Here is a 17,254-nt window from a genome sequence, read left to right on the forward strand (position 1 = left end):
TGGCGGCCGCTCTGGGCCCGGCTCCGGCCCCGGCCTCGGCCTCGGCCCCGGCCCCGGCCCTGGCCCTTTGCCGCTCGGTGCATTGGTTTCGCCGCGGGCTGCGTCTCCACGACAACCCGGCGCTGCAGGAAGCGTTGCGGGACGCCTCGTCCCTCCGTTGCATCTATATCCTGGACCCCTGGTTCGCCGCCTCCTCCGCCGTGGGCATCAACCGGTGGCGGTGAGTGGGGCTGAGGAGGCGCCGGGCCCTCAAGGCCGCGGGTGGGCCCGCGGGGGTCGGGACGAGCCGGGTGGGGGTAGGAGCGGCGGGCCTGGCCGTGGGGAGGGCTCCCGCGGTAGCCGGAGCGCGTTTAGGTGCGGCGGGTGAGTCGCGTCGGTCAGGCCGCCGCAGCGGCGGGACCGGCACACGCTGCCTCGTTCGGCCCGGTCCACGTATTGCTCCCCCCGGTCCTCTCCGTGCAGGAGGGAGGTTGCCTTGTCCGGTTGGCCTCGCCGTGGTTTTCACAGCGGTGTTGCCTGACTGTGTGGGAGGGTGCCTTCAACTTTATGTAATGTCATTAGACTCTCTCTTTACAAGCTGGGCGAATGTATGAGAGCAGCGGCTGATGGACGTTTAGCTTTAGGAAATGCTTCTCCCTGAATTTAGAGACAAGCGCAAAGAATCGCCAGAGCTGCATGACCGCACCACGCCTTCCCTCTGCCCTTTGGCTGCTGAGTGGGTGTAGGCATGTGTGCGCGCGCCTGCCTTCCTCCCATCCCTCAAATTTTTATGGAAATACACTTTGGCTGCTGCTAGGAAGGTAGAGATGAAGCTGTTTGGGCTTTTCCCCTCTCTCCAAATGGGAGAATGTATGGCATGAGTCATGTCTGTGCAAAAAGCAAGACCTCATGTACCGGTAGCCAGCAACATTACATAATGCTATTGTGTCAAGTCTCAGCTGCCCAAACATTTGGAAACCCAATCCAGGTGGGGGTTCTGCTCTGCGAGACTCCCCTGCGTACAAGTGAAGCAGATCTACCCCTGTCCTCACACTACCCCATCAGGGGCAGTGGACAGGAGAGCCATCTGGCTAAAAATCCTTTAAGTGCTCTTTGAAATGTCATGTGGCTGTGCATTAGGGAAACTGTAGTTGTAACTGATTACCTGTGCTGAACACTTTAGCTTCGTCTTAGAGGAATGGGATAGCGTGGGTGATTTCTAAGCATTTCTAGAACCCATACAAGAAGATGGCTTAAAAATTGTAGATGTGCAGAAATGACCACAATGTAGATGTTCAAATTACAGAAAATTGTAGATTCTGTTACAGCTTAATATCCTAGGAACCTGAAGCGATCTTTCTGTAGACCAGACTTTCTACAGGCAGCAGCAGACAGAAATGCCTTTGACGTGCTGCTGCTGTTGTTGCTAACTGTCCTTACTTGGAAGAACCAAAGCAGTGCCCCCAAAAGATTAATTCCTGATCCATTTAATCCTTGTTTGTTTCCACCAACATTGTGGAGGGAGGGAGGCAAGTAGTGGTTTTATTTATGTTATAGTTATAGAATATACGAGGAGGTGAAGTTTTTAAAAATAATGCTTTCTTGGAGATGTGTGCCTACTGCAGATGTCAGAAATTAGCACCACTGGCTGTTAGGCAAAAATGTATTAGCAAGTTAGTTATAATTACCAGAGTTCCATTGGTTCCCATTGGGAACCTTGGCTTTGTTTTGCTGTTTTTTTTAATGCAATTACTTGTATTCAGAGTTTTGTGCTCTAAAAGCAAATGCTTCTTTTTTACCTAGCTCCCAGAAATTTATCATGTTGGAAATCCCGTATTATTTAACTGCACAGCATGTGTGAGCCATATAGGACTAACCTTTGGGTAACTTTTAGAACACCTTGGAAAGTTGGTATTCCTATTTAATAGATGGAAAGTGAGCTGGGGGTAGGGGAGTGGTTTGTTTAGGTTATCCAGACCTGGTTCTGGATCTTCTGTACTGTGATACTGGGCTCGTCTTTCCATGGACCCCAAGTCCCTTTCTCCCTCAGGAAGCGCAGAGGGAGTTTGTTCTATCGCAAAGCTTGCAGGTCACATTATGGGCAATGCAGTTGAGGAGGGAGGAAGTACCTGCTTTACCAGGCAATTGTAGCTTAGCTTTCCTTAGCTGTGTGTGGTCTTCAAGGAGCTGATGCAGATACTCATGTCTTGCAGGTCACGCTGCAGAGTAGACACATAGGAATGAGGGAGAGGGAGAGGTTGGCAGCCTCACTTACAGAGGGTTGCAAGTTTGCCAGCAGTACCCGTGTGCTGTTGCAGAAATTAAAGTTTTAAAGCTGGTGTCTTTTGCAGAGTTAGACAAGACAAAGTGAAGTTAAAATGTAAATGGAGTGGCATGTGTGGCTGTGAAAGCAAAGATGATACATTTGATGTTATATAGCATAGTGGGGGATCAGTAAGACACGCCATTAAATGCAAAAAGCACTTAAATGCTTTTTTACAGTTCTGGGGTGGGAGGGAATAGATGAGTGTCTTGGCATGCTCTCATCTTTGTGTCTTCACGGTAGAAGATAAATTGCAGTTCTGTTTGCAACGAATCTAAGTACAGATAATTCTTGCCTTGGGAGATCTTGGTGCTCAGTTTCGTGCTACTGATGAGCTAGGAGCGCACATTTCTCTGCTGTGACATTGCCTATTTGTAGCCAGAACTGTAAAACTTGCACAGTTTTTGTAGTAATTAATTGCTTTCCTTGCAGTAGTATATCGACAACTTTCTACTTCATATGCAAAATCCCTCCTGCCCCAGAACCCTTGAAAGAATATACTGTAGGGAATTACATGGTTTATGCTTCTCTCCATGTTATAATATGGAGAGAGCAGCTGGCAGGGGGGTGCTGCCAGCTCTGAGAGAGAACATGGGAATGGGGTTGCAGGAAAAAGAAAATCCTGGAAACCTCTTGCATCTGGACAAGAAGAACACGCATATGAATGGCTGGGAGCTGGCTGGTGCTGCAATCTCACAGCATTTGGTAGACCAGGGATGAATTTGAATTCTTGTTTTCTGTTTCTTGTCCAAACTTTCAGTTTGATTTGGTGATGCAGGTTTGCTGGACTTCCATGCAATTTCTCCTCATTTGTCTTTTAGCTGTAACCAGACTGACTGACACTAACTGCTGTTGTTTCTTCTCTGCAGATTTCTGCTCCAGTCTCTGGAAGATCTGGACAACAGTTTAAGGAAACTCAACTCTCGCTTGTTTGTCGTGCGAGGACAGCCAACAGATGTCTTCCCAAGACTCTTTAAAGTAAGAGAATAATTTTCTGGACCATAGTGGAGAAAAAGCGATGTCCCAGTGCTATCCTTGTTTTCACTCACTAATGATTTGCTAGCTGTTGGAGATCCCCTCGGCTTCTCTTTAATTATAACTAATTCTTCACTATAAACAAACTCTTTAACTACAACTAACTGCTATCCGTAAGGGCCAGCTTGCGAGCCAGATACACTCTTGAACTCAGACTTGCAAAGAAATTTAGTAGTAGGGTGTAACCTAGTACCAGGGTGCTTGAGCTTCTCTTTTTGGATGGTGGTCTTTGCCTTTGTTTCTGTAAGTCACGTCTCACACGGTTGCGCTGTAACATGCTGACTCCTCTGTGTTGACAGCTTCTTCCCTGCTGGCCATTTTCTTCCTGCAGCTTTTATTTGGGAAGACTGCTATGTACATACACCTTTACAGACAACTGAGAAAGCATATGGATATGTATGTGAATTGCAAATAGGGCTTTGTGTTAAAATTTCAAAATTCAGAAGCTTTTATGTTAGTTGACCTTCCTTTTCTTCTTCTGTTCAAGGCTGCAGTTCAGTCAGCTCAGCAGCAGAATACAGCTTGGGTCCAAGCTTCCTGCTGATGTACCATTTAGGATGGTGGAATATGCAGTGACCTCAGTAGTCAATGATGGATTAGTGGGATGCATTTCTAAAGTGATATATGTCAGTGCTGCAGATTGTGAGAGCGACAAGGCTGGCAAGAGCATATCCTTGAATATCAAGGTTCCTCAAGCAGTATCATTCTTCTCTGTCCTGCTCTAAGATTGTATTTCCCATTGTCTTTGAAGCTTTTAACGGTGTCTTTGCTAGAGTGACAAAGCTAAATGAAAAAAAAGTGGTTCACGATAGTCTTATGAGTTAGGTTTGTCAAGTGGACTGTACCTTGCATACGGTTGACAGAACTAGTGTCCCCAAAGCCTGCTATAGACCAGCTGATGAGAAGGAGAGGTAAACTTGAATCTATATCCTCCTGCTGTAAATGGTTCTGATGTGTATTTTCTGGAGGAGGGCAGTACTGAGGAGGTGAATCGGACTGTGCAGGTCAGAAGGGGCACTGCTACTTACTTTGGCTTCTGCATCTTAACGCATGACACAAACTTATGTGCTGCTTTCAGGCTTTTCAGAATCTGGGTTATTTTTATCTTTTGATCTGCAAATAAGTTCTGGCTAGTAGTAGTTCATGCCTTCCGTATTTTAGTTCAAGGTGTTCACAGGATAATTAAAACTTTGTTGGAGAAAAATGCTCGCTTTGGTCAAAGAACAAAAAGTAGTTGGCAGAGTCTGAGGTTTGGAGAGATGGTTGTGGAATCAGCCAGACCTGCTTTTTGCTGCAGTCTGTTTTGCTTGGGCAGGTGAGTTGATGAATATCTTAGATGTGCTGTAACAGAGCCAAAAAGAATCGGGGGGGGGGGGGGGTTGTATGGCTTTCATGGGAATTCCAGCCTCTCCAGAGCTGCTGCACTGAACAGTGAATTAGCAGCAGCTCATGCCTTGCTGTCAGCTGTTGTGGAGAGGAGAGTTATGCCATGTGTGGTAATGCAACACTTAGACCTAATGTAATTTCTGCTCTTGCTGCCAGTGGCTGAGCTATGTTGTCAATAACAGTTGCTGCAAAGGCACTATTATGCATGGATACCGTGAGGAGAAGTGTACTTGTTAGCTCTGTGTTAACCTTTGCAGAGGTTTTTTGTCTCACTTCTCTGAACAAACATCTGTAATTTTACCTCTTCTATCAAAGAAAAGTGTGTCATTTATTTACTGAAGTTTGCTCACAATCCCTTTGGTGTATTTTTTTTCCCCCTACAGTTTTTCTTTGCTGTAGGCTAGATTCTAAGAAACATGTCAGTCATGACTTTTCTTTTGTATGATCTGCAGCAATTTATTGCCATACAACTTACTGTTTTCTGATTGGTTGTGCTCTGCTTCCTGTGTGCTACTGTAGCACATAGAGTGGTGAGCTTCTTAAAATTGTAGGAAATACTTGAATTGGAAGTTTTGTATTCTTACCTAAAATCTCTGTTAGCCTTAAATGTTTTCTTTTATTCCATTCCTTTCTGTCAAGTCAGTAACATATGTTTCTTCAAGACCAAAGCCATCTTATCCAAGCTTTCCAGCTGATACTGTCTTTCTTATAAAAGAAAGAAAAGGTTAAAATGCAGCTGTTAAAATCACATAGGAGTAGGGCAGAGCCTGCAACATGTCTGTTTGACCTCGGCTCTGAGTTAGAGGTGCTGTCACGTCCTTATTTTGAAAAAGAAGTGGAGGACCTCTCTGAGATATACATTCAGTGGTACATAACTTCTAGTTCTCTGTCCTTCCTAATATTAATTTTAGGATTGAATCTAAAAATTTAGAAAAGAAGGGGACTCGTACAGTTGTTTTCTGCTTCTAAATTCCCTTCCCCGTCTTTGTCATTATTTTTTATTGGTCTTTAGTGAACTGATCACATCTGTTCTTTGTGCTTTGGTTCTGGTTCTGAGGTGGAAAACACTGTCCTGTATATGCAGAGGTGACTTAGACTGGAGAATGTGGTTCATATCATAGTTGTGTGAGGGGGTTTTTAAGTGTCTCTATAGTTTTCTGGCTGTGTTTGACTGAAGTGTTTGCTAAACAAATCTGTGGGCTGCTGCTCTGCTTGATGGATGTCTCAGGAGGGTCGCTGTGGAAACCGTCAAACCTCTTCTCATAGGATTCATTTTCTGAGGAAAACTAGGCCATAGTCTTTGAAAGCAAACTGTGCTCTGGAAGAGGCTGAATGCTATTTCATAAGGCCTATTCCATGTAATCTGTGAGGGATCTATTAAAAGTGTGAAGATACAGAATAGGTGCATAGCTCAACTAGGGTAAAATAACTCCCCAAAGGCAGGACTTTAAATTAAATTTGAATTGCAGTATCATACTCTACTGTGCTGACCAGGAAGGTTCACTCAGTTGCCATCCTTTGTCCTGCATTTCCCACCACCCTGGTTTTTGCTGTTTGGGTTGGACTTTGGTCCTCTATTATGTGGTGGCTTTAAAGAGACACTGGAAAAAATTTAGGGTATATTGATTTTACTTAATGATAGTCTCCACATAAAAATACGTTTTTTTGAGCAGAACTTTTATTGAAAAAGTTCTCTGAAATGCTTTCTCTGCAAATGCTGGGAACAGGATGGTAGAGCTACTTTTGGACGGCATGTGCAACAAAACAAGGTGGTGTTAGGCTTGGGGACTGAGCTGTAATCTAAGAACATTAATAGAGCAGAACTCAAACCTTCTCTTAGGTGTTTTAAACCTGACATTCAGGAATTTGCATAGCAGATACAGTGTTTGCTAGAGCTAATAAAATTGTTGATTCTTTGGTTACCTTGACTCCAGACTGCTGTTCCTCACAGGAACCCTCTCTAAGCTTCCAGGACCTAACACTATCCAGGAATTATGAAATCCTCATTCATAATTGTGGTGGTTAGAGAGAGTCTTCTATTTGACAGCTGCGTGTGTTGTGTTTCTTGCAGGAATGGGGAGTCACTCGTCTCACCTTCGAATACGACTCGGAGCCATTTGGTAAGGAGAGAGATGCAGCTATCGTCAAACTGGCCAAGGAGGCTGGTGTGGAGGTGGTGATAGAGAATTCCCACACCCTCTATGACCTGGACAGGTACGGGGAGAGCAAGGGCAGACGTGCTGCCTGGGCTAGGCTGGGATTGTTGCATCCGGGAAGGCTTTCAGTCTCCTCCGTTATGCTGATTGCTATACATTGATTGCTGTTATCCCGTGTGAGCCTAGAAGGTGTCAACAGGATTACTCTGCACTCGCACGTTTGATTAGAGCACGTCAAAGCGCAGACAGTGACGTGAATGTACAGAAAGGTGTTGCCTCAAGCTTATTAAACTGTACTTGGCAGTCATTTAAGTTGCTCAGCTGTGTCCTATTGATTGCTCTCCTTGAGCATGTCCTCACTGCATGGACTGCTTTTTTGCTTCTTTGTAATAAAGACAGTTGAGCTTTTGTCTCAAATGTGTTATGAAGGCAGGGCTTTTAACTGATGGACGTGCCAGGACAGCTGGAAGAAGTAGAACAAGGTAGATCGGGGCGAACTTACCTTATTCTAAAACCTGAATGCCTTATCTTTGTTGTGTATTTGCTATGGGGGAGCCTTGCCTTTATGTTGAGTTTCATATATTGACTTAGAATCTCTCTCTATATATATATGATCTCCTTAAACAGTGGAGACAGTCTTTCAGCTAAGACTCTAAGGTATGCTTGACTTCAACCATGTTTCAGTATTTTCTTACAGGTTGCTTGCTTGCTTTTATGACTTGTGCCAGTAATGCTGAATATAGATTTCCTCATATAAATCTTCAGCATCCATAATTTCCTATGGGAAGGAGTGTTGCAGTTTAGCACGTGCTGTGTGGAAATGTTTCTTTGGAGAGAGGGGGATTCTTCTTGAATCTGTCTCATGAGCAGATTCTGCTTTCTGATTTTTGCATTAGAAGAGACCATCAGCACTTATTACATCCTCACCCCTTCAATGTTAATGCCCCTCACATCCTTCCTCATGTCATCTTTGTCTTTTCCAAGGTGGAGAGTCCTAGTTTACTTAAGTTTTCAGGTGGAATCTGGTCCATATCTCTTCTAAGTTTTGTCACCTTTCTTTATACTTCTGGGTATTTCTAGAGATGGAGAGCAGTGGTGAAAATGGTAGCTAGTGTTCAAAATCTAAGAATGACATGGATTTGTATAGTGCTGTAATGTTTCCTGTCTTCTCCTAATAGTCACTAGCATTCTTTTTGCTTTTTCTGAGTGCTGCTAAACACTAAACTGGTATCTTGAGGCTTCCTTGCAGAATGGTCATAGCTATTTGAGAAGCTACTACTATATAAGTAAGTTTAAGATTGCATAGCCATGCATATGGAGAAACAACATGACCAACACTGCATTTCATCTGATATTTTTGTCAGCTGGTCATATGGTGTATTGGGAAATTTTTAAGTTGCTTTTCATTTTTAGCTATCCCAGATAGCTTCTTGCGTCAGTAAACTTTATCATCATGCTCTTTTTTTGTCCCTTCCCAGATAATTTATGAATAATGTTGAGCAGCACAAGCCATAGCTCAGCTCTGTGTAGGATTTCTTCTCCTGTTGGAAAAATGGATTCCTATTCTATCCTGTATCTCAAAGAATTTTCTGTCTGCAGGGACGTTTTCCTTTATCCCAATTTATCATGGTTTCTTTAAAAATTTTTAGTGAGGGATCTAATCAGATGGCTTCTGAAAATCCAGGTAGAGTATATCAACTGAATCTCCCTTGCCTCAGGCTCAAATGTCACTAATAGATTTTGAGGCACAACTTCCCTTTACCAAGGCCAAATTAACCCTCCAGCATATTACAGATACCCATGCATTCACTGATTCCATTAGTATTTTCTACCCATCTGCCTAATGCACATATCAGACTCTCTATTCTGTCATCCCTCTGATACCCTTGAAATGTTTTTTAAATCTGGAGTTGTGTTTGCTTTTTTTTTTTACTCATAGTATTTGGATGGTTTTAGGGCAAGTGTTACATGCAGCAGCTATTAGTTTGGGTATTTCTTGATGTCCTTTACAACTCCTGCGTGAATGCCTGCTGGTCCAGGCAAGCTATTGCTGTTCAAGCATAGCTTTGTTTTGTGTCATTTCTTCCTGACCTCCCAGTCTGTGACATCTCCTGATACGTTTCCTTAAAAAGATTCAGAGTCACAACTTCCCCGAATACCTCCATAGTGAATACACCTGCAAATATAAATGCAGGGGGGTTTGTTGTGCTGTTACAGTATCTGCTTTTTTTTTATGACTTGATCACCTCTTGGGCCTATAAATATCCTGGAGTGTCTGTAAAGGGAGTTTTTTCTTTCCCACTACTTATGCTTTTTTAAAAACATTTCTCAAACTTTGATTTGGGTTGGGAGGTGCAAGGACGCTGTTTTTGTGGTTTTTAATTTAACTTGCCAAAGTTTGGGGGTTTTCTACCTTTATTTGGCTTTCATTTTTCTAAAGGATTTTGCCTTCTATTATCTTTGCTGATGCTATTCTTTAATTGTTTTGATTCTTGTGATCTTTCTGAAATCTTTTTTGATGGTTTTTGTGCAATTGTTGAATTTTTTTTTCCCCCAATATCGTATTCAAATCATCTCTGTGTTGCCTGTCAGTGTTTTGCATCTCAGCTTGTTCTTTTTGCTTAGCACACTTCCTTATTTTTATGCATTTCTCTTCTTGAAATAAAAGCCATTATGGTATTGTTGCTCCTGGAAGGGTGTTAAATTGATGCATGCCAAAGCCACAGTTAGAGCAGGCAAGTGATAACTAACGTTTTCAGCTACACCTTAGTCCTGCCTAAGACCAAATCATGAATTGCCTTTCCTTGTGGGTTCTTGATTAATTGTTCCATGGAGCAGTCATTTATGGCAACTAGAAAATAGGGTTTTGGCAGGCGGTGGGGTGTGACAGCTACCCAGTCTGTGTGGAGGCAGTTGAAGTCTCCAGTTACTCTGACATTTCCTGGTTCTTGGCATCTCTGAGATTTCTCAGCAGGTGGTAATACAGTTCTAATATTGTATTTCTCCTGGAAGCCTCTCAGAGCATATCGCCCTCCAGTCATGTTACCCAGTCTTTTAACTCATGGTATGTGTTGTCCCTCTGCTCACCCTACTGTTTTTCCTGCATAATTAGTAACCTGGTGGTAGTGTCCTACTTCTCATCTTTCTTTAATCAAGTTTTCAACAAGATTGTCAGGTCTGGTTTTAAACAATTTAGACTAATCTTTCGCTTCTACATAAATTATTCCAGCAGTCCTCCTCTTGTCCCCTGCAGCATATTCCCAGTACCACCTCCACCAGCTCCTTTTAAACATTAATGAAGAGCCTGTTCAGTTACCTTGTGAATTTGACCAGTTTTACCCAGTAGGAAGATTAACAATGTGCTCCTTGTTGACACTGCCAGCATAGCTGTGTGATGTGATTATCAGAGCATCTTTCCCCTCCTCTCCCCCAAAACAAGGAGAGGGCTATAGAAAATCAGCATCAGTGCTGGAAAATACTCCTAAGAAGATCTAGGAATTCCCAGTCAAGATTAGCGATGTTCAGATTGTAGAAGTCAGAAAAGATAATCTCTTGGGTATCAGCTTAGCCTGCTCAAAGCCTTTACTTGACAATTATTCTGTCTGACAACTTCCAGCTGACAGGTTGTTTTGTCCCTTCTCTGGATCTGCCTGTTTTCTCCTCCTCAGGATCTAAATCCTCTGTAGTCTGCTTGCTGATGGTCAGCATTGTGGTTTCTGTAATCCTGGGCAGGCGTGGGTTATTCAGGGGGAGTGGTTTAGGTCGGAAAAGAACACTCTGAACTTGTAGGTTTGTAGCATGCATCAGGAGCAGCTTTTCCTCAAATATTTTAGCCTAAGGCTGAAATGATAGTTAAATGCGTTTTAATAGGAGCATGTACGAACTTAAAGGAACCAAGCACTGGGGAAGCACGCGTACCTTGGTGGTTCTGCAGTTCATAATTATGCTATGCCAAAATAGTGGTTTATTTCTCTGTAAGAAGGTTAGGTCAAACTTCTGCCTGCCAGGTCTTGTTATCCTCGTCTGTCTTGCATGGTGCTCTGGTGTCCACGTGTTTTCCCCCTGTGCTGATACTCAGCCTGTCATCGAGTCACTTCATCTTTCATCTGCTCATGTGTGTGATTCTGTGGAAGTTGAATTGTTCGTCCTTTGTCCAGCATCTGTTGTGTGGAATATCTAGTGGTTGTCTCTCGATCTCCTCTTTGAATCTGTAGAAATGCCCCTTGCTGTATGTACACGTAGCCCTACATGAGCTCTCTGGAGCGAGGATTTAGATCAGAGCAATTGCATAAGCTGGCAAGGCTAACTAAATAGCCTGCGTGAATTGGTAGTGGGGTGTGTTGTTGAGCAGCCTGCTTGCCGAGTGCTGGCAGCCAGCTCTTCCTCGCGCAAGGAAGCAGGGGGGAGCACATTCAGTCCCTTGCCAGAACTGGACCCTGTCATTTGCAAGTGAGCTGAGGTGTCAGGTTTTTGAGGCAAGCAGCTTTCCCTTGCCAGGTAGCTATCCCGCTGGGGCACTGCGGTGGAGGTGTGAGTCAGAAGCTGACACCTGTGAGGCTGTGCATTTGAAGTCTGCAGACACTCTGCTGTCACAGGTAACTGACTGTAGGATACCTTACAATCCTAGCAGCACCAGAACTACGTTTGGTCAGGTTTTGATTGCCTGCTTTCTTGAGGTAAAGTGTGACTGACAGTCAAAAAGACCCTCGTAACTTCTGGCATCAAGGTGCTACTGTCAGTGCTGGGCAGTATATTGCTAGTCTGGTAGCGCAGCCATTTTTATGTGTGCTCACTAACACCAGAAAGGTTAGGTTTTGTATGACGAATACAGTGATTCTGCTCTTCTCTGTTCCGCTTCAAGAAAACTAGAAGAATAACTGCCATGTGTAGTCTGTGGGTTGCACTGGGAGACACGAATGAAATGGGAGTATTAAATCCTGGGGAGGGACCTCCCTTTTTCTGTCATTGGGGAAAGTCCCATGAGATTGTACTGCCTGGGTTAGAAGAACGGTAGGAGGAAGGAAAGGACTCCTGCTTGGGGTCCTTCCTGTACAAATCTTTGTACAGAAGGCTGAACAGCATTACAATACCCAGTATGTATCATCTAATATCCAATATTGTACAATAACCAATATTTGATACTTCTTTTCATGGCAGTATTGTGAAAGGTTCAAATCCTGTTGCATAATGCCAGTGTCAGGTGCTGTGAAATGTGCAACTTGTCCTAGTCCTATCTCTTAAAGATTTGTGTCCCAGATCTCGTAACTGTTTAGGAATTTAGGAGCTGTACTAGGTAACTTCATTTGTATTCATGTTCTTGAGGATGTCAAATACAGACTCTGGCATCCATCTGCAAGTCACAGCGATTTGCTCCGAGTAGCTGTCCATTCACAAAAGTTTTAGCTGTGGATCTAGGACGTGGTATAATAGCATGGATCTCAGACTGAGCTACAGCCTCAGCATATCTGTGGAAAAGGAGTGAAAAAAGAGGCCGTGCTAAAAGAAGTGACTTCCCCACCCCCATCCCAAGCACCTCAGGGCAAACAGACTGCAGCTTTGGCACGCTTTCCCTTCCAAGCTCTGAACTCCTCTGGAAACAAGTGAGTCTCTCTAGAGTGCTGTAACTAGAAATGCCTTCCTTCTCTTCCAACGGCAATGCTCATTTTCTGGGCACCTCCGGTCAGTCTTGTTTGGGGGCCCCAGTGCTCAGAGCAAGCCGCGGAGAAGACTGTGGTGGGTAGTACTCGTGAGAGTTCGTGATCCCTGCTGTCTCTGGGGTGGTACACAGAGACAGTGGGCCGAAAAGCGTGCGCAAGAAAGCAGAGGAGGTGCTCTCTGGTATGAAGGTACAGGACAGAATGTGTTGCCTGCAAGGCTCCCCACAATACACTTGCTTGGAGGGGTGGCAGAGCGCGCTGTGCCCACCGTGCCATCGTGTTTATAGCCTCGCACTACAAACGTACCACGTTTTGCACTCTGTGCGCGTCCCGATCACCCTCCCTCCCCTGTCCTGTTCATTAATCTGTCTTTCTCCAACTGTTTACAGCTTAGAAGCAGAAAACCGGGAGGCAACTGCGGGAGGCTTCCATTTTTAATCTTTGCAACCGTGCTGCCTGCCTTAAAGGCTCCTTTTCCCTCGGAGGCCCGGGCTCCCAGCCGGTGCCTGGCCTGGATGGAGGCAGCCGCAGCGGGAGGTGCGGAGCGGGGCCGGCTTCCCACCTCGCCTCCGCTGGGCAGCGTGGGGAAGCTGGGTCACTGCGGAGCACACGTGAGGAAGGGCTCAGGGCTGGGGAAGGCCCGGGGCCGGCATGTCGCTCCTCCTCGCTACACGTGCGGCTTCGGGGGAGGAAGGGAAGGCACATGGCGTCTGCCGAAAACACTCGGCTTTAAGCCCAGCCCCTTGCGTAAGCTGTTGACTGTGATGGGTGGAGAAGGCTGCTCTGCTGCAGCTCTTGTGTGAGCTGAGGGGTTAGCTGCCTTAAATTTATGTAACCCGGCGATCCCTGTGCTGCTTGCTTTGCTCTTAACTCCTTCCTCTCCCTGCAGGCATCTTTTACCCTGGGGAAGCTTACCTTGCCTGGGGCGGGGGGTGCTTCTCAGCTCTCTGTGCCTGGAAAAATAAGAGTGGCCCTAGCAGGCTGTGGATGCTTAGTGAAGTAGAGGAATGGGGAACCATAGCTGCCTTTTCTGTAGCATAGCATGAGACAGGTCTGCTTGTGACCTTATGGCATGGGGGAGGATGGTGATTTCTCTAATCACGGGGACAGAGAGGAATGACACAAACTGGGATTTGTCTCACCTGAGATAGGTGGAGGAGGAGTCATTAACAGGCTGGGACTTTCTGTGTCAGACAGGGAGGAAGTAAGGTCAGAATATCTCAGGGGACCAGATGTAAGTCTGGGATTTGCCTTCTTGGGGAGACAGAAAGGGAGTAATCAGACTGAGATTTCATACAGAGTTCTGATGAGGAGCTCTGGGAGAGGGATGTGATGCTAAGCCTGATTCAGCTGGAGCTGTTTTGTTGTTTTTCCCATGGAGATGAATTAGTACGTGGGGGTTTCTTTTCTGGTGTGTTTTGGGGTTTGTTTTTGTTTGGTTGGGTTTTAATATCCCTTTGAGGGATGCATCAAGTGGAAACTAGACCTATAAAGATTTCTCTATCCAAAGTGAAAGGGTATCCTTAGCAGAGATAGCAGGATGCAGTTTGGCTGTCATTTCCTTATGTCTTATGTGGTAGCAAGGTTGTGGTGTTTTACCTTGCTTATTTTGTCTCCAGAATAATTGAACTGAATGGCCACAAGCCACCCCTCACCTACAAGCGCTTCCAGGCCATCATTAGCCGTATGGAGCTCCCAAAGAAGCCGGTGAGCACTGTAATAAGCCAGCAAATGGAGACATGTAAAGTGGACATCCAGGAGAACCATGACGATGTGTATGGGGTCCCATCCCTGGAAGAGCTGGGTACGTATTGAAAGTGAGGGCAAGGGTTAACTGTCAGCTGAAACGGGGTTTCCTGAAACTGTTTCTGATGCTGGCATGTGCCCAGGACAATTCAGGTGTTCTCATCTGACCTGGGCTGCCTGTAGCCATAGAATCAGCCTAATGTTTTCAGTGAGTGCTGGATCTCATGAAAACAGACTGCTGTGCCTCACGCTACTGTCAATGCACAGCATCCCCTTTAGCATTGCTCTGAAATGCTCTGCATCTGTCCTTATGTTCTCTGCTATACTGAGCATGTAACCACTGTATCAGTGTCTCATGTCCTCAGCAGCTGCTTTCCTTCTACTCCCATCTCTGACATGTTGTGTAACAGACCCGAAGAGGTAAACTAATTGTGTACCAGGCTTAGATCATTTCTTTCAGTTATAGCCAAGCAGCACCAATTTGGGAGCATAGCAAGACAAGAGATATTACAGAAACTTTTTTCACTCGTCCTGCTGTGTCTTTTGGTCCTGTATTTTTCTTGGATAAGGAGGATGAATAGAGAGCTGAGGCATGAGGAGTGCAAGGCCTACATTAGAGAAGTGAATCTAAATGCAGGGGAAGAAAGGATTAATGCAGAATACTGTATGTGTGTGTGTGAGTGGAGGCTCCACACCAGCTTTATAAGAGTATCACCTTGCACCTTAACACACAGTTTCAGCAATCATGTAAAAGCAGGGGGCTTCACAACAGGAGTATCCTAAGGGTTGCAGTCCTGGGTAGATCTGCTTCCTTTAATGTCAGGGCTAATGTGAGTCTGCCTGCAGTCTCAGCCCAGAGCAGTGCAGGGAAACCGCATTATTGCTTCCCCTTTTGCATCATTTCTTCAGCACTAATCCAGTGCCTTCCCCAACACCAGCTTTCAGCAGAACAGGAGCCTCACCAGGAGCAGCCAGGCAGGCCATCTAGTGAGCTGCTGGTGTCCATGGCAAGGTATTTTATAAGGCAAAGCTGTGGAACGTATGTTCCTTTGCCAGCTGCTCTGGCCTTTGGAGCAGAGCCCTGTGGATAATGCTGACACACAGAGAGAGTGCTGACATGTGAGCAATGGGGAAAGTCCCCAGAAGGCTGCCTGAAGCATTGCAGGGAGAGGCCCTTGTAGTGCAGTGTCATGAGCAGACTCTCACCATGTTTCACGTGATTTGCCTGCTATAGAAGGACTAGAGCAGCAAGTAAGCCATGTTAGGCAACTGCAGTATGTAGTGTCTCGCTGTTACTAATGCTTAATCCCATGTATACCCTTTGTCTAGGTGTGGCTTCAAATCTTACAAAGTTCTTTCCCTCAGGCTTTCCTACGGATGGTCTTGCCCCTGCAGTTTGGCAAGGAGGGGAGACGGAAGCCTTGGCACGGCTAGATAAACACTTGGAAAGAAAGGTAACCCCTGTTATTTAAGTGGCAATTCCTGCAGGTTGTGGCTGCACATGAAAAATGTTGAGCATTGGCCATTGTTCTGTTTCCCTGTTCTTCCTAGCAATGGTCGCAGCATTCACCTCTGGAAGGGATGTTTGGTATTGTTGGAGTACTGCTGTGATCTTGGGTTGTGTGTGGAGCAGGGAGCTCCTGGGCTTCCTCAGACCCAAAGAAGTAGAGCTGTATATTAATTATGCTGCTGTTTGAAGCACATAGGATTCTTTCCCTTGTTTCTACCCCTCCATTTCCTTTAGAGGATTGCAAACTTGGAAACTCTCCTGTAAGTTGCTCAGTCCCTGCTGCATACTGAACACCATCTCGTTTTTTCTTTAGCTGAGGTATTGGTGCGAGTACATGCTCATAAAAGAATGCCTTCCCCTTGTACATCAGCCTGTTAATATGTTGTCTCACTGGCTGACATTCCTTGAGGCCCTTGCTGAAATACCCAATTTTTTTCTGTGGGGCATATGTTCTTCGTTATTGTGCACAAAGCAAACAATTTCAAAGTAATGAAAACGCAGCTGCAGAGGCATGACTCCATTTTAAATGGTTTGTATCTTTTTAATGCTTGGTGTAGTTGTAGAGATCAAAGCATAAATTCTTGTGCTGAAGGGGGAATAAACTGTCAATGTAATACTCCACAAAGTTTGGGTTTCCCCAAATTTTCTTGTTTGGTGTGTGAAATGAGATAGACATACCTGGACATAAACAATGTCATTAGCATATGTCCCTAGGAGCTCTTAGGGTTATTAGCTCCTGCATGCAAAGCAAATTTAGTCCTTTTCTTGGCCCAGATGACTAAGTGGTTTAAATCCTGGAGCAAAGGTTTTGCATTCCTTGAATGGGGAGTGGGGGTTGGGATTGCCCACTTGAGATCTCTCCTAGCAGTGGTTGGAAGTGAGTAGAAGAGACTGTGCTGTCAGACCTGAGTGGCCTTGCCACCTGCACAGAGGTGTGCCCTTAGTTGTGTCCCACAAGTCTGGGGGGTTTTTGGCTCATTTCTCCTGAATATGTCTAGGCATGGGTTGCAAATTACGAAAGACCAAGGATGAACGCCAATTCATTGCTGGCCAGCCCTACAGGACTCAGTCCCTACCTGCGTTTTGGCTGCTTGTCCTGCCGCTTGTTTTACTATCGTCTCTGGGAGCTGTATAAGAAGGTAAGACAAAAATGTTCATCTGGACAGCAGGCTGGTTTTGAGCGTAAATAGCGTGGTGCTGGTTCCCAGACAGCGTGCCAGAACAGCTGCAAAAGTTACTATTGCCTCCCTTGTGTTTGACTGTTGGGCTAAGCTTGTTGCTAACTACAGAAGAGGCTCTTGGGTGAGGAAAAGTGATTCTCCTGTATGTAGTGGAGCAGACCTTAAATCTGCTGATACCCTGTTCTTCAGCCTGTGTGTCTCTTGTGTCATTGTCATGGTTTAACCCCAGCCAGCAACTAAGCATCACGCAGCCGCTTACTCCCCCCGCCCCCACACCCAGT

At 45.3% G+C, this 17,254-nt stretch overlaps 1 protein-coding gene across 1 annotated transcript in view; it reads left to right on the top strand.

Annotated features, from left to right (window-relative positions):
* Positions 1-2: 2 nt before the first annotated feature.
* The window catches only part of CRY2 (cryptochrome circadian clock 2), a gene marked incomplete at its 5' end in the record, with an annotated part of 23,575 nt that continues 6,323 nt past the window's right edge, over positions 3-17,254 (top strand). Inside the window, 6 exons of the mRNA XM_010580210.1 lie at positions 3-220; positions 3,172-3,280; positions 6,795-6,937; positions 14,156-14,340; positions 15,648-15,736; positions 16,791-16,931. Coding sequence (XP_010578512.1) covers positions 3-220; positions 3,172-3,280; positions 6,795-6,937; positions 14,156-14,340; positions 15,648-15,736; positions 16,791-16,931 — 885 coding nt within the window. The remainder of the gene's footprint in view (positions 221-3,171; positions 3,281-6,794; positions 6,938-14,155; positions 14,341-15,647; positions 15,737-16,790; positions 16,932-17,254) is intronic.

The sequence above is a fragment of the Haliaeetus leucocephalus genome, unplaced genomic scaffold (genome assembly GCF_000737465.1).
Source record: "Haliaeetus leucocephalus isolate CR32 unplaced genomic scaffold, Haliaeetus_leucocephalus-4.0 Scaffold696, whole genome shotgun sequence".
NCBI classification, from domain to species: domain Eukaryota; kingdom Metazoa; phylum Chordata; class Aves; order Accipitriformes; family Accipitridae; genus Haliaeetus; species Haliaeetus leucocephalus.